Source organism: Metopolophium dirhodum, chromosome 4, assembly GCF_019925205.1.
Source record: "Metopolophium dirhodum isolate CAU chromosome 4, ASM1992520v1, whole genome shotgun sequence".
In the NCBI taxonomy this organism is placed as follows: domain Eukaryota; kingdom Metazoa; phylum Arthropoda; class Insecta; order Hemiptera; family Aphididae; genus Metopolophium; species Metopolophium dirhodum.
In genome coordinates this window covers 26,451,080-26,473,426 of record NC_083563.1, presented here as the reverse complement: position 1 = coordinate 26,473,426, position 22,347 = coordinate 26,451,080, and the positions used below count along the sequence as shown (strand labels likewise).

The following is a 22,347-nucleotide window of genomic DNA, read 5'->3' as shown; positions in this document are numbered from 1 at the left end:
ACGTATATAAATGACGTATAATAATCATTGCGAGCGCGTATGGAAAAAAAAACCCTAACTAACCCCCCGAAAACGCCGCCGTACGCGGGGCATTATAATATTAGAATAGAATTTTGTTTTCCATAATCCGTTAATTGTTGGACAATATTATCTTGTCGATCGAGAGCCAACCAGCCGTCAGGTCTCTATCGGATCATGCGGCTGTAACTCCACGAACATAATTGAGAAGCATAAGCGATTTTTATGCGATTTTATGCGACGAAACAAAATGTGATGTAGTACTTACACCAAATGATAGACATATTTTGAAGCCTTTGCACGACGATGATAATAGTATGTAACTATACATAATACAATTAAAACATTATGTTCCTCTTTATATTATTTAGGCAAAATATGCACACGTCTTACTACCTAAATACTAAAATTCCCAATAATTATATTTCGATACTTAATTCTTTTATAGACAACTAACTATTTAAAAGTATTTGAAATATTTTTTAAATGTGTACCTACCGTATACATTTGTATTAAAAGTGGGTGTGTATTGTTTCTATAGTTTGGTTATTAGCTATTTGGCTAGATATTATAGTTTGTACTTATTAAAAAACATATTTTAATAATATTATCGTTCGAGTAACCTATTGATATTTCTAATATTATAATAACCTGAACATATTTCTTAATTTTATAAACTGTCATATTATATAAGAGTTACTTATTGCATAATACGTCAAAAAATATACATATTAATTTATATGTATAGTATAGGTAGTATAATATATATAATTGTATTTATAATACATATTATATAATAAATGAAACAATTTTAACAATAACTTAAAATTAAAAAAAAAATATATATTTTTTTGGTTATTTTATATGAAACATCTTCACAAATCACAATATATAAATTTTTATTTGACATTTTTTTGCGTTTCCTACGTATAATAATAGCGGAAAATTAACCGTCTAATAACAATCTAAACAGTATTACAAACGTTGTATAATAACATTATTTTTAAGTATTTTGAATACTATTAACTATATTAATTTATAATATTCACCTACAATATTAATTGTCATGCCTTTAAATGGTAATGCATATTATATTAATTACAACATTTATATAACTATATATTTAAGTAGTATATATATTTTTCTAAAAAAAGCTCAATAATTTTTAGCTCCAGTCTTACAGTCTAATAATATCCATAAAACTAGAAAACATGTTTTAATAATACAATCATAAATAAAGCTAAAGAAGTAATAATATAAAGTTATGACATTATAAATTCATAAAACTAAATTAGTAAAATATAAAAATAATTATTATTTGTGTTATAATAAGATATTTTTTTTTAGTTATATATTATGTATAACTTTAGAAGCATAGATCGATTATTAAGATATTTATTATATTATAATATAATAGATTAATATTATAGTATTATGTAGCCATACAAGTTGGGTAAGTTATATTGTTATTTCTCTTTGTAACTTTAAATTTTAAAAGCAAAAATATAACGAAGGAATATTAAGAACAACTTATTTTTCGTTGACTGAAACTATAGTGCCACTATTTAGTATTTTGAGTAATAGTCAATAGATGCTAACAATTGTAAGCATGGATGCATAGTATTAATATAACTTTGTACAATATATTTTTTTTATATAAAATTCATTAAATTAAATATCCATTGACGCATATTAACAATGTTGATAGTAAAGATATTAACACTAAAGTCGATGTTACTAGAGAATTAGCTCCATTGTAAAATCCTCCATAAACCTGTAGATTAGCCGTTTCAATACTATGCTTGCAGTAATCTCCATCTGAATAAAATTACGAATTTACAATATTATAATTTTTTCAAATTCTCAAGTAAAGCAGAATAATATTAAATACAATTTATGGGCAAAAATCACAAATACATTAAATTATATTATACAATTTGTACATAGGTATACGGTATACATATATTATATATAGACTATTGCCAATGTGTAATTTTTTTTGTTACCATATTCCAAGTTGTGCAAGGTTAACTGGTCGCTCATCTCGATTTTTTTTTCATTTACTCATTATAGCTAAGTCATTAAGTACCTACCAGTACACTTAAATAATATATGGTCAAAAACATCTCCAGTTAAACCGATATAATAATCATTTAAATGTTAAAAAAAATCATTTGGCCATGTTTCAAATATTTTCAGAGCATATGATATATCTCTCAATGGGATAATAATCATTTACTCATTAATTCATTTATGATATAATGTGTTTTAGATTATAATTCACAAACGATCGTAGGTATCCAATACGAATTTGTTGTGGACAACATTAATATTTATGAATAATTACTATATTATATGACATACCGTAATTCCATCCTATAAACTGGCCTGTCCTGAGGTTTTCATTTCGTAACCATTCTTCGAGCGGTTGGAAAAATTCTCTCAGAGCTGAACCGTCAAGTTTGTTCTCACCAATCGCTAGTGATAAAGTATCCCTCCAATTTTCCGATGATCCGGATTCCATGATTTTCCTAGATAAGATAAAAATTAAATCAATTACCTAAATTGTATAGAAAATACTGGGGTGGAGAAAACACTTGTAGTGGTTCTAACAAATAAATTGCTCGATTCGATCGCTACATTATTTCCTTCATATAACTCTAATTTCTTTCACTCCGAAATCCAAATATGAGCATATTATGTAAAATACTAAACAATTACAGATAATATAATACAATTATACAAAAAATGTTTTTATTAAAAAACCAGAGAAGTCGCTCTGTTGTATAATAGGTATAGCTGGTTTTGAGTGAACTTCGCTCTAATATATAACTCACTGTAATTAATGTTTTAAATTTCAATTCAGTAATAAATCATTACATATGAAAAACTATTTTTAAGGGAGACTGTGTGTTGGCCAATTCTTAGTATTATAATTCTTTTACATTAAATACTATTAGTTATTTATTTTTCTGTTAGTAAATAATGTGCTATATGCCTAAATTGAACTCATTTTTGATAAACAAATCGCATTGGTATATTATCTTATTAATTATTATAATATGTAGGTATAAATTATATTGTATACATAATTAATTAAGATTATATTATTAATTTAGCTGGCGGAGATTAGTTTAATTTATAAACTTTATAGGTGTGGACAATTTTTCCGCTCAGAAAATATAAAATATGTCATTTTTAAAAAGTTCTTCCTTCTTGCAATCTGTCTCCTTGTTATCGAAATCTACTATAATAATATGTTTTACGTTGTAGATGTCCTTCGTCCTCTGTCTCTCTTTCAATATTTTATATCGCAATGCCATCAAGTCAAATTTGTCTGATAAAATATCTTTAAAATAATTTATTTATTGACTTCATTTTTTAAAATATCATTCGGCTCCTGTTACGGTTTTATTATAAGTGCATTTACATGACAACTCACGCGGTTTCAACACGTAGGTACCTATTACCTATAATAGTACCCAGTTAAAACATTCAGCCCGCACCTGCAGGTATAGAAAGATGAATAGTCAAAGTCAATAGATGATATAGATAGATTATCATTCCACTACCGATGCAGCTACGATGATTTATTACTTACGACCTATAACAGTGATTTCTTATTTTGTTATTAGAAGAAAAAAAATAAAACAATTAAGAAAACCATTCAAGGAAAAGTCCTTATATGAAATAATGTATAATGTTCAGCGATGGTCAAACGCGGTCGATCTTGGTCGCCGCCGAATATTAAGTATGATAAATCGCTGAATCATACAACACTGCATTATTATATTGTGAGCTTTATAGAATGTGGAAAAAATCGATTTAAGTGCGAGTGGCGACCACATAAACGAGAGTAATATATTATGATATATCTATATAATTACACACGTACCTACATACATCGCACTTGTTAGAAATATTAGACATGTATATGATCGTATTAGCCAGCTTTTATTTTCGTTTATAATATCGCGGTTCACAAGTATTTATATATAATGCGTTATAACGCAATAACGACATAAATAATATAATATATACGGAATAATAATATGTGTGTCACATTATGTGCGCGCGTTTCGGCCGCCGTCGAGAATATCATTATTATTATTATTATTATAATTGTAATTATTATACGGAGAGAAAAAACGATCGCGAACGACCTCGTTACATCATCGCAAAAAGTAATAACCCGTTAAACATTTTCCGTTGATAAAACGTACGATATTATATTATATACGTCTATATTATACATGCACGTACGTCGCGCGAGGAGCTGTTTAGACCTTTTCTCTACGATTATTATTTGCAGTTATTATATTATTGTAACATTGTCCGCATTTCGGTCCCGCACAGGAAATACGTCCACCGAGAGTTTCACTTTTTTGTTTTCCCGTCGACAAAAGACTTGTCGCACCGCAATAAGTATAATATTATACACCGCGCAGTCCGCTGAACATGAGCGCCAGCTGCCGCAGTCGTGTACGACGACAAAATTCAACACGCAGACCGGACGTCCGGACGTGTTGTTAGATAATAATAATAACGACAATATTATCATTGTCGCAGCGGTAGCCGACAAATTACTGGTACGCGTCTTTTATACCTATATAACAATATGATATTACAGAAACGATTCTGAAAGTGGCGTGTGATGCGCGAGAGAAGGATGCGCAGTACCTATTACTATGACACTGCACGGACACACAGTGCACTTCACATACATATCAACGACAGTGTGTCGATATGTGATTAGATGTATATTATAATCGGCTAGTATTTATAATTATTAATCAAAAAACAATTAAAGAACCGACCGAATTGATTTCATAAATCCATTCACGTAATTTGACAATATAAAATATTTTTTTTTTTACTGATTTTATGAGAAGCTTTGTTATAGTTTTGATGGAATAAATAACATATATTTTTTGATTTCTTTTATTTGCATTTAAAACTGATCGATATTTTCAATTTGTATATTTTGTATAATATTATTGTGTGTTTAATAATAAAACCGTTAAAGTCGTATGGTTTTAAATATTTTAATAGACACTTAAATAGGTACTTGATGGCATGTACGCTTTGGAGCATCGCCAAACAACAGATTTCAATGTATAGTAATAATTTGTATGGGTGGGTACATGCATATCATGACAATTATGAAAAAACTCGATGGTATTTTTTTAATCGATTTTAATCATACATGCGGTGCCATTTAAATTATTGTAAAAAATAAACTATAGTAGGTAGGTATTTAAAAGTCTTTAATTTAATTTTAAATACGAATGTGGTGAAAAAAGGTACTTGTCTATGTGTCATTTAGGTGCCTGCAATTATAATGATCTTTGGTTTGTTTTCGACTTTTTTTGTAATAGTCATAATATTATACTCATTACGCAGATTCCATAGAGCGTATATCACAAACAATGTATTCTATACTTCTATTGCCTATTTAATGAGTTGCGATTTTTCAGTTTGAATTTTACTAGTCCCTCTAGGGCTTTAGCTATAATTATACATATTGGCTAATGCTTATTTCGAAATACCAATACCTACACATTATAATGTTATGTCGTGTACCTATTCATGTTTCATTATAATCCGATTTTAAATTATTCTCATCTTATGCCGTCGTCCGTTTATCTGAATTTATTAATAAATAATACTATTAAATTTGAATGTATATTATGATTCGTATCATTATTAGTATTTCACGCAGTTGTCGTCCTTTTTCCGGTGCCATTTACATCTGCACCACGAGTTCTGCAATCGTATTAATTTCGTGGTGGTTCTCGCGATCGTATCAGGAGGACGTCACACCTACATGACATGTTGTACCCGTCTTACAAACGCATAACATACCAAAATTGGCAAAATTAACATCTATAGCAGTTCCTACATATATTCAATATACTGTGTTGTTACTTTTTAATATCAAAGCGAAAAGACCTATATTATCAAACTTAAAAGTAACATTCATATTGTGTTTGTACGTAAGTTGCTTACGATATTCAAATTTTGAAGCAATAGCTATGAGAGTACGTAAAATATTCACGTCAAAAAAGCCTCACTGTAACTCGCTTGAAAATTAAAATATCGTAAAATACCGACGAGAGAACACAATTAACAATGTTCTCAAACTTAAGTTTATAACTAGGTAGGTCAAGTCACTCCGATGAATTAAAGCTAACAACGCAAAATCGGAACTGCTGAATGTGCTATGTTGTCCAGTTGTCGTAAGACAGAGACAACACATGACGTCCTCTTAATAAACGTTATGTTATAATGTGAACAATAATGTAGGTATAATAATATTATATATCAACCAGATTTAAAAGCCAAGGACGATCGGGAACTCTGAGCGTGGACGACCAGCAAATACCGAGTCCGCGAATGACATTGAACGACTACGAGTTGAAAATATGTCTTAAATAGTACCCATATTATTATTATTAATATTATTATTGTCGTCGTCCCGCGGCGGTAAACACGAACAATACGACGATGATCCACGACAATAATATTGTATTATTTGCGGGTTAAAATGTAAATTGTATATCACGCGGCGTCATCGCATGGCATGCTATTCAGTGTCGTAAAAGAAGAGACAGAATATTATAACAATCGGTTCGACGACGGTTGTGGCTGCGGATAAATTGCGTATAATGTGGACGTTTCACTGGAAAATTGACGTTTTAATAGACCACACCACACCAGATATAATATAATAAAATATTTTAAAACATGATATACCTACTTGCGTCCTATATACACGAGCAACTGCTCCGTTACACAACACACAATGATATATTAATATGTCGTTATAACGTGGGCACATATAGGTACTGCACGGCGATCGATGTCGCCAATATTGTACGTCTTATAATCTAATGACATGCGATAAAATCGAATTTTCCATTTCCATATATCACTCACTTTACTATGGCGCCCGCCTCCTTGCTCCGGTAAATGTCGCATTTGTGTAACAATTTGTTCGGGTCGTTGGGCCTGTACTGTCCGGATGCCAAGCACATCGCCTTGTGGATCTGGAACTGCAGCACCGTTCCGAAATAATACCTGTAAACAAACGTGTCGAGTTATGGTGATATCAAGGTACAAAACACTATACATAAATAAACAATGTAATCATTCGGATGAACAAAAATGCCAAACAAAAATAAAAAATGGCAATAATACAAACAAACCACGTGTTGTTTTTCTTCAAGGCTGGTTGTATAGCGAAAAGATAAGACGTTCGTGTGCATAGTTTAACACAGTATTTTCGTTCAAAACTCGTTTGCTACAACTTACTCGTCTCCCAGCGAATTTAAAATAATATTATTAATGTGTAATGGGAAAAAAAAACGGATACTCGTTTTATTATGGTCGAGTTTACGTAATGGACAAATGTCGTATAAGACTAAAATAGCATCGCCAAGTCTGAAAGAATTTATCTTCTAAGTGCAAATGTCAACGACCCACCCCATATTGGGTAGTTGCGTTTTCAAATTCAAGGTTAAGATGATATTTATTTTCTTATTTTTGAATAACAAGCCTAACTGCAAAACAAAAACGTCGTCAACGTTTTCGAATAACATTCGAATTTAATGTCCATTTTAACGAGTTGAATATACAATTTCAAAACTGGTTTCTTTTATGCCAACAATGTAAAGAAAACCAAAAAAATCTTCAATAATAAAATACCTAATCTACAGAGATTCTGAATTTTTACTAAATGTTCACAGCTCACTTGTGATTTTATAATGTAGTTGGGATATAATGCACCTAATATATTAACATAATATATATTATTACATATTTTATGGAATATTTATTCAACGAAATTGTACTTGTACCTACCTATATCGAATTTTAAACTTATACTTTTAATTATAAAAACAATTATAAGATTCTACGTTATAACGCTGACATATAGACAATATAATTATAAACTATTAATTATAAACTATTACTACTGATGGAATTAAATGTTAAAAAAACTATACATGTCAATCAAATTCTAATAACATATACAAGGTCACAATTAATAATATTATGATGTTTCATGTTTAAAATCAAAACATGTTCATACTATAAGACAACGCAAACATTTCAGAAAAAAAAAGTAATTAAATGTTAACTATACTATTTAGTTAGAATGGTCCAAAATGGTCAGGTGTTAGGTGTCTAATATCGACTTGGGTTGGAGTACAAAATATATTACAACGAAAAGAATTTAAATATTTCGTATCATGATAAGAATTACCTACTTTGTGACTTGTGTAGTTGTATATTAGTAGAGTATCCAAGTATTTATATTATGATACGAGATGGCGAAAAACACTTATTACATTTTCCAATGAAAGTCAGCAATAATGTTATTATTATTATATTGATTGTAGAATCTATAGGTATATTGTCAAATTGTAGACACGTAGTAATAATAACAATACCTTCATATTACATTATATTTTTTTTATGTTCACGTCCAAACGCCATTACATAATTTAACCGTACAACGAAAATTGGTTTTATTATTTAATTTTTTTTTATCAAAATATAATATAATACATACATAATAATATAATATATTGTTATCAATGGAACGTATAAAGTATATTATATTATACGCAACCACAGTAGCAGACGTGTTATAGATAATCTATATCGTGCTAAGTGATTACACAAACCCTTCCATTTCAAATTTTCGTGTCAGTTTTTTTTAACTTTCCATCGATTTATAATGGTTAATGTTTATTCTAATTATATACACATTATATAAAAAAATATATTTGACTAAAAGCGCTCAAAACTTGTAACTCTAATACATTTATATTTTATATCAAAACGATAACGAATCGAGACGTTTTTTGGTTTATAACCAACCAATTATATTTTTTTATTTTAGATTCTGAGCGGAGCGATATGAATGTATTGATTTTACAATGATGTGTATTTTTTAAATTTTTTTTGTGTGTCTGTGTAGTGTCTACACGATAAGTAGTCAAAATAATGCTTCGATTTTCAACTTCAGTATCGTGTTCGATGGGAAAGTGATTCTAGTTTGTGCAATATATAGTTGGTAGGTCACAATTTGAAATTCCAGTAGTTAAATTGTGCCGGGAAAAACAAAAAAAAAATTAAGAAAAACCTGGGTTTTGGTGTAACTCTAAAACAAATGACTGTAGATACATACATTTTTCACTGGTTGATTACATTAGCATTTACTATACACAATAAAACTTTGAAAATATTTTGATTTGTTTTTAACTGTTTACAAACATATCAAGTTTCTAATTTTTTTAGTTTTTTTTTTCTATGAATGTCAATAAAATGTTATTTGTTACGTAAAAATAGTGAAAATGTAATACAAGGATCATAAAATATTATATCTATACCTAGCAGTTGAAAAATATTAAAAATCCATAGTCATAATTTTTTTTAATTTTGGCGAAAGGCGTAAAAATCACAAAATTCCTAAAAAATGTTTCTTTTTAAATTTTGGCAAAATGTATCAAATTTAAAATTTAATAATTATTGTGTAGTTAAAAATTTATAAAATGTTCAACTTTTATAGCTAAAGATTGAAAATTGAAAAAAAAAGTTCCACGTAAATATAGATTATATATAAATTACTTTATTCACAATAATATCATCAAATATACTTAGTAATATCATAGGCTGACTGACCTTCCTCTTCGCTCAGAAGAGTTTTTCTTATACAATTATATTATATCATCGAATTCAAATTTAACACCATCCATCACAGTGACCCACTTGTAACCTACTGTACAGCAGAGCAACTTAACCACATTTTTTTTTATTTAACTCGATATATTTTAGTTATAATTCTAGGCTATAGCCTACTAAAAAAACAACATCAAGCTTAATTTTAGATTCTGAGCGGAGCGAGGAAGCTAGTGGTTTTACAATGGTGTTTATTTATTTATTTATTTTTTTTTTCTATATATAAAATTTCTACCAGAAGGAGTGCTTAGATTTCAACATATAGTACCCTATCTTTTAGCAAATTTTTTGTCATTTTTTGATTTTCTCAATAGTTATTTAATGCCACGGGAAAAACCACCGACAAATTACGTAAAACCGCTAAAAATGGGATTTTAATTTCTAACGCTTTGTTGATCACTAAAGAAACGAATAAAAATAATAATATTTTAATATTAATTCAACTTATCCAGGCTATAATAAATAATAACAATATAAAAAATATCCAGACCAATAAACCGTCTCCGCTCAGAATGGTTTTTCTAATACAATGATATTATATCATTGAATTCAAGTTAAATAAAATCCATTATACAGTGACCCACTTGTAACCTACTGTACAGCAGAGCGGCATCCACTTACCATTTTTTTTAAGCTTGATTACAAATAAAAAACACCAACAAACAAAACATAAACTTTCCATTTACACCAAAAAACATATTTGAAAACATTTCCTAGACAATATATTCTACATAAATATTTATTATTTACAATCATTTCGATGTCAGTACAAGAAGTTAACACCCTTTCACACCAAAGAGAAAAATGTTCAGGAAACATGAACAAAGAGAATTATTCTAATTTCTAATAGGTATGTTTACCTTTTTTGAGCGGACACAAAAATGTCTCCAGAAACATGAACATGAAAAAAAAAATGCAAGATAATGTCACGGAAATGTTTCCAATTATCTTCTATTCGTTTCACATTAATTATTGTGAGGCAGAAAGTTCTTGTTTTGTCGGCTTGGTGTGAACCTAGTTAGGTACCTACTACCTACTAAGTAATATAACTATGTAACCATAACTATCGAAAATTGTATTTATTCATTATTGTAAAAGTCACCTCTATAACAAATATCCCAAATGTAATGTTTATCAATAAGATTAGATGACAACAAGGCCATTAAACGTCTTTATGAATAATGAAAAAAAATTGCAATAATGCTTACTGTACTTTAGCTCGATTTTCCCAATGTATAACATGTGGTGTGTTTTACTCCGATAAACTCAGACCAAAGTATAATTCTTATTATTGTATACAATTAATATTATACGTGTAATATATTCTTAAAAGATGCATAAGATACAAAAAATGTATTACTGTATATTGTATAATATATAGTTTTCTAATGGCTTACTCAATCAGCAGATTAATTTACCTGTTGTAAAAAAACTGTTTACACCGGCCAACATTTTTTAATTTAAATTTATTTGTAGAAATTGATTAGTTTTGAGTTTTTAAAGGGTAGTATTTCATATATAGGTCATATGGATTCTCTACATTTATTTCACCTATGATGTAAACAACAACTAAATTCATAGCAACAACCATTATTGCTCATGGTTCATAAAGTATGAACAAAAGCTAAATGGATTATTGTTTTTACGTCATTATTACAGCATAAAACATAACCATCAACTTTGACAAAAGCAAAGTATAATATGTGACTAATTATACAAAGTGTATTAATAAAGAAACTGGTTATGCATAACGATATTTGTAGAAAATAAATAGGTAGTTATGAGATAATCGTTACCTAAATGAGTAGTCAAAAAAATATCATAATATTATATTGAATAGGTAGGTTGCAGATAATCTATAGTTTACACAACTTGTGGAATTTATTTGGGTCATCAACTATATGAAATTGTATAAGAAAATAAACACTTTTTTCTCATCTTTTTATACCGAACAAACAAGCCGGTTTTCGGGACTTTGTAATATGTTTACTATGTTTAGTCAATAATTTACATTTATAGGCTCAAACTACTACTCATCCAAGGCTGTTTTAATAAAATTGCCATATTTATATATTATTTAAAAACAAAAAATTCACAACCTAGTAAATTCAATTTAAAAATAATTTTTTATCATTATGTTGGATGATTATCGAATTGAGTACAATTTATTGTAAATTATAATTCGTACATTGAACATTTCACATGCAGATATAATATTATTATGGTTGATGAATTATGAAAAGAAAACACTACATTTCTGTGTATAATAAAGAGAATTAGTGATGTCGTGATAATCTATTAAGCATACTATTGCATAAGTAGAGAGTCTATACTGTCCACATAATATTATTATACAATATTGTATAATTAATAATTTTTTTTATTTTATAACCGCTTCCATTAATTACGAAAATCAAACGCGTTTAGCTTTAATAATATTAAATAACATATTGTAAAATAGAGTATTGCTTATAATATTTCAAAATTATAAACAAATATTTGTATTCATTTTTAATTCTTTCAAAGCATACATAATATTATAAATAGTTCTACAACGAAATGGTACTATTATTATTTAAAATTATGAACAAAATAATGATAAACTAATACTATAACAACGTAAGTATATAATATATGCTTGGTGTACTACTATTATAATTCAATATACGCCTATTAGTTATTATGCCTACCTAACGATATTATATTATGTGTACTCAATAACGATAATGAATAAACCCGAATCAAAACGTACCTATACGTGCGTTAAAATTGTTATGTTAGTATGTTACACATTGTATTGTATTTTGTATGTACGCACTGTTATAATATAGTGTTATGTATCGTATTTCTATAAAACCACATCGCATTGTGTGTCGTTCATCTATAAATATAGTACGTAACTCGATAACGTATATACAGTTGAGTAATTTTTATTAAACGGAAAAAAATTAAAGAATCAAACAAATTGATTTCATAAACTCATTCAAAACACCCCGATGCTTATTGTGTCTTACCTTCCGACAAAATAACAACACAAATTTTTTTAAATTAATTTTTTAGTTGTATAATTTAAGAGTTTTATTTGTTGAGAATGAATTGTATACTATAAGTAGCTATATACTATATTATATTATTATATACTATACTATATTATACCAGCTACAGAGAACACGTCTTATATTATGATTGATAAACTGTGAACACGCTTTGAAACATCGCCATACAACAAATTTTTACGTATTATACTAATTTGTGAAGGTATAAAGGTAAATAAACCATTATGACCAGTGTAACCATAGTTAGATGGCATTTTTATTTAAATTCATTAATACTTGCGATGGCCATTTGAATTAGCTGCCAAACAATAAATTGGCGTATGTGTCGTATCCGTAATCCGTATGCGTTTGAAAGTTGTAATTAGATTTAACACGTTATTAGAAAACAAATATGTCGTTCGTATACATAATACATTGTAAGTAGCATGCTATACTAGACATTTCTCCTATGAAAGGAAAATTGAGGAATCATATATATGTCTTTGGGGTTTTATAGTGCAGTGGAAAATATCTATATCAACATGCTACATATTGTTAGGAATTTAATTTTATTTTTTTATTGTCGATTTGTATTTCTAGCAAAAAGCAAAGCGTTACCAAAACAGGCCTTATAAAAATCAGTTAAATCAGTTAAAAAAAAGTTTATCCCAATCTAAAAACATATCCATGTTAATAAACAGGCGAGTGTAACAAGTAAAAAATACATCATATAGACAAAATATAATGTCGAGTATACATGACTTAATTCTATATATAGTGGTTTTTAACATTGATTTTTATACGAATTACTTTATTATTACGAACAACTCATACGGACAATATTATACTCTACTCATTCTACTCTGATTTTTAATTACTCATTGAGATATTTTATTTTATAATTTATTACCTACGAGTAAAATGAAGACATATCCTTATGCGTATAGACATAACTTGTGAAACGCTATAATACTATACTACAAAACACAATAATATAATAGGAAGGTACCTATAACATTCCACGGTTATAACAGAGTGTAAAAATACACTATAATAATATTACGAGTCGAGTAATGAAAAATATTGTTTAAGTACTTTCGATCAGAGTTGCGAGAAAACGATTTATAATAGTCTGTGCGATAAAAACGTATGAAAATCGTACCATTGAATGTATCCATTATTAAACATCAAGTTGTCTCTCAAAACATCCGTCACAATTAGTTATATACCTAATATGACAAACGTTAAAATAGTTTTAGTATATGAAAATATGCAGACGTGTCTTCGTATATTATATTATTTTATTATAATAAAAATGCAAAACGTCCGCCGAACAAAAGAGTATATTTTGCACAGCAGAAAGGAACCGGTTTTGTCCTGCTACAACTCGCGGTCCAAAAGAAGAAGTAGAAGTAGAAGAAACAGAAGAAGAAGAAGACGTAATATTATAAATATGGATATTAGAATAGAGTAACGAAAAAATCGATCAAACGAACCTACCTACCAAAGATAAAATAAAAATGTAAACGGTTTTGCACCCAACTTAGTTCTACTTAAACTATAATGATTAATTATAATTAAAAATTAACTTTTGAACTTTAATTCAGATAACATACATTGATCAATTATATTATATTTAAAATAGTATAACAGTGTCATATAAATGTCAGAAGTACATTATTACTAGGTATAAGCCTATTGCACCATAAAATAATTGCATAGTAATGAAAACACATTTTTGAATATTTTATTTAAGAAAATCTCATGTTTGACCAAAAAAATAAAAGTGAAATAAATATATTACAGAACAGGTGATTAAAAAAAAAATAAAGACTGGATTAGTTGGACATCGTTGCATTAAAATTGTGTAATGCATAATCAATGGGTATTTGTTATGAAATGATTATAATAATTTAAAATTTAATACAAAGTTATGAAATGAGAAAAAGATAATGGGTTAAAAATTATTACACTTTCAGAATTTTAATATGAGTACAAAAAACAAATATTTGTGACACATGTATATTTTATATATAGCCAATCAAAAATTACAAACAAAAAATCAGTGGTAGGTAATCACCATGTCATGATAATAATTCCTATGACCATATGTTATTACTGGTTACACACCGATTGGGTATAATACAAATTAAGTCAAGTCGATGCAGAGCCAAAATAGGAGGCAAAGTAAACAATTTCCCGTAAGCCCAAGAAAAACTCGGCCGGAAAATTAAATTAAATTTGACTATAATATATCAACATTTTTTTTTATTGAAAAAATAGTACTTATTTGATTTAATCATTATGCAGATATTCTTTCAATTGTATTACCATTCAGTGCATCAATTATTAGGTTATATTGACTCTTTTATATCAAATACAATGAAAAATGACACATGTCTGTCGTATTAAATGCATTGCACAATATTAGGTAATAAGAACAAAAAAATGTAACTAATAATGTCCTTAAAAATTATAATTGAAATACCTATTCAAATTTTAATAAATTTTTATTTTGTCCATAATAAGTTAAATATTTTACTTATAGGTAATTATAGTTTTTGTATTACATGGAACTTATAGAACATGTTCACATTTAATAATATGTGTGATTACTTATGGATATTTTTAAAATGGATGAAAGGGCCTTGTAAGTTGGTACTAAATTGTAGGCCTTTAGTGTAAATGTGTTTATGACCTAGCCCATAGGGTCCTAATAACCACTATATCAGGTTCTTAATCAGCAAACGATATTATTATAATTATGTAGTAAATTATAAAATTAATATCACATTTTTTTTAAAAAGTAAAAATAACGAAGGCTATGAAAAGTTAAATAGATACGATAGAAGAAATGAAAAGTTTTCATTAAAAACATAACGATAATACTATATAGAGTCAATTTTTATAAATAATTCATTAAGTGATTTTAACACGACACTTGTTAATCGTTTTATGGTTCTTTGACTACAATTTGTTTAAAAAACAGTTTCAAACATCGATAATTGATATACAATATACATATTAAATAACACATAGGTACAGCTATTACTCAACTTTTCAATTTAATTATTTTCGTACCTATTTGTAGATATTACACTCATATATGAGATGACAATGGTCTATGGCTGCATTTACATCACAGACATGTGGGTATCTTATATAAAATGGTATATAATATATACGATTATATAATATCGTTATCACTTTATTAATAATAATAATATATTTATATAATATTTTTAAATAAATGTTTTCCTCTAAAAAATAACTATCTTAAAAACCATTTGATTGATAAATTTAATATAAAGTAAATATTGAATACACGTGTTTGAAGAAAATTATAGAGATAATTGTTTTCCCTAATTTACTATTATTTACTGTTTAAGATATAAAACTAAGATGACAGAACTACAGCTTTACTAATTATATTATATTTTTTACTATTAACTACTTAACAATACAATACTTGACCATCTTCTCTATTTTTCAAAAGCGTTATTATTCATTACTCATTAGTATATTTTAAAATGAGTAGGCCATATTATACATATTTTACTCATAATGCCATATACTTGCAGACGATTCATATGGGTATCAATGAATAGCAGTTAAAATTTTAATTGATTTTCTTTTATACTAGACTTTTATACTTTTTAAATGTCTGTTTAAAATATACAAGTAAAATTGTAATTTGTTATGGCTATATATTATATATTTTGTGTACTACACTACTAAGTTGTTATAATATATGAAGCTAATTACCTACACATAATTATTAATGTTAAATGCTAACCATTATTGTTACGGCGGTTATTCGATTATTAGAATTTGGCAATATACTTGAAACTTCGTAACCACGAAGGCGTATGGAACCATAAACTATAATGTATGCTATTTATTTAGTACACCTACACAATTCGACCGGTTTTAAAAATATTTTCTTATACACTTATATTTATTCATACTACTTCAACGTAGATCCAGAATAATATAACAACTTATTAAACTAAATAATATGAACTTTTGCCTTGACCAAATTCGCTCTAAAATTATTAACATTTTGATTGTAATTTACTGTAAATGGTTTAAAGTTTAAATCATATATTTTATAAATATTCAATCAAATTATCAAAACAAAAAAACTATGAATACTAATTTATGTAAAATTAAGTCAATATCCAATAAAGTAATTTAAATTATGAGAATGTTAAATATTGCTATTCAATTTTTACAGCTATTACATAATAAGTATAACATTGAAACCTATTGTTTTATATTTATGAATAATTTAAGCTATCCAGCTAAATATTTTGGTTAAATGAATGCAATAATAAATAATGTTAGATGTGGTTAAGCTAATAATTTAGTAACTATACTTATTATATTAATTTAATATGAATAGAAATATAAAAATTTGTTTGAACTTTTCATCTACTAAAATATTAAAGTAATTATGTTTGAAAAACTATAAATATATTTTTTTAAATATGTTATTTACGTATTGAAACAGAACGAAACCTAAGTTATTGCTGAATATTATTCTAACTTATCAGATAATATTTTTTTACAATATCTGAGAATCATCTTACATTATTCTAAAGTAAGTACAATAGTAGTGTATATTTTAGACAGAAAATGACAACACTCACAGATTATACGTAAACACTTCATTTTAAAAAATGTCAGTCGACAAAATGTATTAAATTTGATGCACAAGAAATGTGTAGTGGACGATCTGTTGTCAATTATTCCATATTACAATGTTCCTTTGGTACGGAGGTACATATTCTACAATAATATTTTAATAACGAGGGAGCAAATTCAAAAAGATTAAGTGTGCGGATAAGATGAGAATACGCTGCAAGGTACCCGGTGTGTGAAAGGGGATATGGTTGTAGTGTTCGAAGGTCGACGAGGCCACCGATCCTTCGGAGTCCATATAGCTGTGCACCCTTGACTTAGCGTAAACAACCGGTTTACTGTACGAGATGAGCGAAAAACGCGAAAAAAAATAGATTTATATATAATAAAAAAAAATCATAATAAAAAACACTGATAAAACAGCGGTTGGACGAAGATCGACAATTTATTGGTGGGAGGAGCTAGTCGCGTTAGAGTTCGAAAAAAATTCTCCCATCCCGGATTACTGGTTTTTGACAGCAATTTTGCTGGATACTGTCCAAGAAGAAGCGCAGATATATATAGTAAAGGCTGGTGTTCAACAAGGTATCCAGTCAATCAGTCGCTGGATTCAAGAGAACCAACAACAAGCATGGCTCCACGTGCTATGGTGAGATTGAACTTACTATTATTTCTATAATAATTATATTCTTAGTACTTACACTTCTATTTAAATAAAATTGTTTTTAACTAAATAATACCTACTATTATTTTTTTTTTAAACATAAAATGCGACTATCCGTTTTTATATTATATTTGTCTATATTTATATTTGAATATAAATTCAACAAATAATTTTAATTCTTAAACTCCAACATCATCAAAAGTTTAATTTTATTTTTAAAATTAAGTTTAACTGATTAGGTATTTATTTTAAAATAAAAATGAATTATTTATATGGACCCAATAACCGTTAGTAATTATTTGATGAATATTTCATGATAGGAGCTTGTATTAGCATATTAATTTATTTAAGAAATAAAATAAGAAATCGTTTTTGTTTCATTAGTATAGTATAGTAAAAATTATATACCTATATGTAATAATTTGAAAAAGTACCTAGTTGAGCAAATATTTTTTTCTTGCTTTATTAAATAAAAATGTTTATTTATCACAAGTTACACAATATTAAATAATATTAATCGTTTCTTTGACAATTTTTTTATTTTTTTATATATTACTGATTTATTTTTTTATCAAATATATTTGATAATTATATGTTTATAAATTAACTAATTTATTTAATTCTAATTGATTATGTTATTAAATATTATTAAATTAAGATTTTTAAGATAAATAATATTCAATTTAGATACCACCTTTTAAATTTATTTAAATTATATTTATATAGTACATTTTTCAACCATTTTGTTATGGTATACCATTATCTACAGTTTATTTAAACTTTAATAATTAACTTTATTATTTGGACTCAAGTGAAATTATTTAAAAAGTTATGTCTTAAAACTAAATTATAATTTATATTAACCTACCTAATAAAAACCAACTAATAGGAAGGAACTACTTAATTATTAATTAGCAAAATAATAATATAATCATACACAATATACAGCAGTTAATTTATTAAGTTTATTGAGTTGTTATTAATTTAATTTTCAATATTTTTATTTTTATTAAGTTTTTGTAATAATTATTATCCTATGTGAACGTAACCAATTAAAATTAATCAATTGATAAATAATTAGTTTTATAAACAATTAAAATATTATTATTTCATACTTCACAGTATAAGTAGCATTATTTAAAAATTTATTTTTTTATTAAACAATTCATTAATTGGTAAAACAAATGAAAAATTGAAAAAATTGTTAAAATTCTTCTTTAAAATATTCTACCATAATATTTTGTTTTGATTTTTACTGTAAAATTACATTTTTAATGGAAGTTTTTCGGTTAACGTGCGCTTTAACTGCTTATAAAGAATCCACTTTGCATAATACAAAATTAATGTGAATATTTCATACAGTTATAATTTGTTATTTTAATATCAAAAAATTATTTAATATATTAAATTACTATGAGATCTTATAGGAAGAATATAAATAAATAACAAATTAGAAATGGCAAACATAGGATCTGTAAACTCCGGGGTTAAAAATATATATCTTATGAAACCATCGTAACACCAAGTCAGTTTAAAAATACGCTTATTATAAACTAACTATTGTTAGAAATATTATACTTTGATCTGTTTTATACTTAAATCGAATGTGTGTAACATTCTAAAACGTAATAGATTTTCCACTAGTGTATTAAATAATGTGAACCAATCATTTGATTTAAACTAAAAAAGTTATATTTTTTCCAGATTCAAGCAGCTTTCCTAGGACTCCTAGTTGTGTCCACAGCATTTGCTGAAAAACTTGACACACTCACTAGCACTGAGAAAACAGACTCCCTTGCTGTGAAAGGCGCATTCACGTCTGCTTCCGAGAAGGCCAACTTCCCTTTCGCTAACCCAGCTGGATTCGCATTCGGAGCCAAGAGCTTTGGCCCATCAACCCCAGCTCCGTTTGCATTCGACAGCTCGTTCTCAACGACCGCTGCACCGTTCAAGTCCGTTTCTTACAGCTCTACACCAGCTCCGTTCGCGTTCGGCAACTCTTTCGGAAACTCTTTCGGAAACTCCTTCGGCAACTCCTTCGGCAACTCTTTTGCACCAAATGCCTACTCCAACGCTGCTGCAGCTCAGTCCTTTGACTCTGCTTCGTTCATTGGATCGTCCACACCCGCTCCATTCTACGATGGCTCTTTCGGTTCATCTACCCCGGCAGCTTTAATCGGATCATCGACCCCAGCACCTTTCGTGTCTGGCGCCGCTGTCTCTGGTGCCGCATTATCCGACGCGAGCTTTGCGTATTCTTCCACCCCCTCAGTTTTAGTGGGCGGAGCTTCACCAGTTGTGTCATCCACCCCAGAACCCGTCCTTCTGAACAGATCACCAGCTTTCACTACGTCATACGGTTCATACTACTCGGGAGCTTATGCTCCGTCATACTCTCAAGGCGCAATCGTCAAGTCTGACGCAATTAGCCATGATGCAGTTGAAATACCAGCAGTAGCTAACGCCCCTGCACCTCATCATGAAGTTACCATCACTAAGGAAGTCCCAGTCCCATACTACGTCCAAGTTGAGAAGAGAGTTCCATACCCCGTGTTGGTCCGCATTCCACATCCATACCCAGTTACAGTAGAAAAACATGTGCCATACGCCGTTAAAGTCAATGTGGACCGTCCAATTCACGTTCCTCAACCGTACCCAGTAGAAATCGAAAAGAGAGTACCGTACCCAGTTGAAAAGCCCGTGCCTTATGAAGTGAAAGTTCCGGTCGACAGGCCATACGCAGTCCATGTTCCATTCGAGAAACCCGTGCCATACGCAGTTGAGAAGCCCGTGCCATACCCAGTGCGAGTAAATGTTGACAGACCATACCCCGTAGAAAAGCCCGTACCATACCCATACCCCGTCGAAAAACCAGTGCCATACCCAGTGGAGAAGGCTGTGCCATACCCAGTTGAAAAATTGGTACCATACGCAGTTGAAAAGAAGGTTCCATACCCAGTCAGGTACGATGTACCGGTCAAAGTACCAGTTCCAGTGGAAGTCAGAGTACCAGTGTCTGTGGACAGACCAGTGCCATACCCAGTAGAAAAGAAGGTTCCATACCCAGTCCAAGTTCCAGTTGAAGTCAAGGTCCCAGTTCCAGTTGCAGCCCCAGCTCAACGTTTCGCTACAGTGCACTACTACCAACAATCTCCCGTTGGTTTGGGATACGAATCCAGCCAAGCTTTTGCTGGCCAATCCGGATACAAAGCTTTTGCTGCACAATCTAACGACGGTGTACCTAACTTCTACTACAACACACCCTCCAACGCCGTTATTCTTAACAACCAAAACTTGAAAACACCCGAACAGTTGGCTTTGACCGGCACCAAATTCTCGTACGGTACATCTGGTTCAGCTCCAGCTTTTGACAGTGCATCCGCATATGCAGGTTTTGCTTCAGGAAGTGCTTCTGGATTCGCTCCAGCCTCTGGAAGTTCATTCTACAGCTCTACCCCAGCTGCCGGAAGTGCGTACTACAGCTCTACAGCTAGCCCAATAAGCTCATACAGCTCGACTGGCAGTTCAGCTGGACTCTTCGGCTCAAACTTCGCCCAAGACGGTTTCAGTAGCACATCAGCTCCATTCAGCTTTGGCCAACAATCATTCTTTGGATCATCAACACCTGCTCCATTCAACTCTTTCTCCGCTGGCTCAGTTGATTCGTCATCTCTATTCAAGTCAGCCAACTTCGGATCCGCCGGACAAGAAGCAGTTGCCATTGGAGGTACATCCACCAAGGTCCAAGAAAAGGTTGAGTCAAAAACTGAAGACTCAAATGTTGTAAAGAAATAGATTTTCTATGTTTCAATTATATGAAATGTGCACTTTCACATCTTTAAAAAGCTACTGAATAATAGAAATATTTTCAAATATATATATAATATATATATATTTTTTAAATATTTTCTATAATTATGAATAATTTTACCACACGTTTTATAAGTTAAGAATACATTCATTTGTAATATTATAAATAAATAAAATGATGAGCATTAAGTATACTATGTTTTTATTTCATATTTCAATGACGTCATTACTGACGATAGCTAGGTACGTAAAAAGAAAACGGATAGAGCGCGTAATAAAGAAATGGTACATAGAGAGAGGAAAATATACTTGTGATTACTAGCCAATACCACCAAGAAAATGTAGTATACCAATGTACAGACTAGATAGTTACTACCATAAATGGAAGGGAAATTGTAAACAATATTTTTTGATATATTAAGAAAA

The 22,347-nt window shown here is 29.1% G+C and overlaps 2 protein-coding genes across 2 annotated transcripts in view; one reads left to right on the top strand and one right to left on the bottom strand.

Annotated features, from left to right (window-relative positions):
- Positions 1-882: 882 nt before the first annotated feature.
- The window catches only part of LOC132943841 (angiotensin-converting enzyme-like), a 41,556-nt gene continuing 20,091 nt past the window's right edge, over positions 883-22,347 (bottom strand). The window contains exons 12-14 of the mRNA XM_061012966.1: positions 6,958-7,098; positions 2,383-2,549; positions 883-1,836 (exon numbers count right to left, since the gene is read on the bottom strand). Of these exons, the coding sequence (XP_060868949.1) occupies positions 1,685-1,836; positions 2,383-2,549; positions 6,958-7,098 (460 nt within the window). The 3' untranslated portion in view covers positions 883-1,684. The remainder of the gene's footprint in view (positions 1,837-2,382; positions 2,550-6,957; positions 7,099-22,347) is intronic.
- On the top strand, positions 17,937-22,110 carry LOC132943842 (calphotin-like). The gene is made up of 2 exons (XM_061012967.1): positions 17,937-18,096; positions 19,816-22,110. Exons 1-2 carry the CDS (start codon positions 18,079-18,081, stop codon positions 21,904-21,906), a joined length of 2,109 nt encoding a protein of 702 aa, XP_060868950.1. The 5' UTR covers positions 17,937-18,078; the 3' UTR covers positions 21,907-22,110.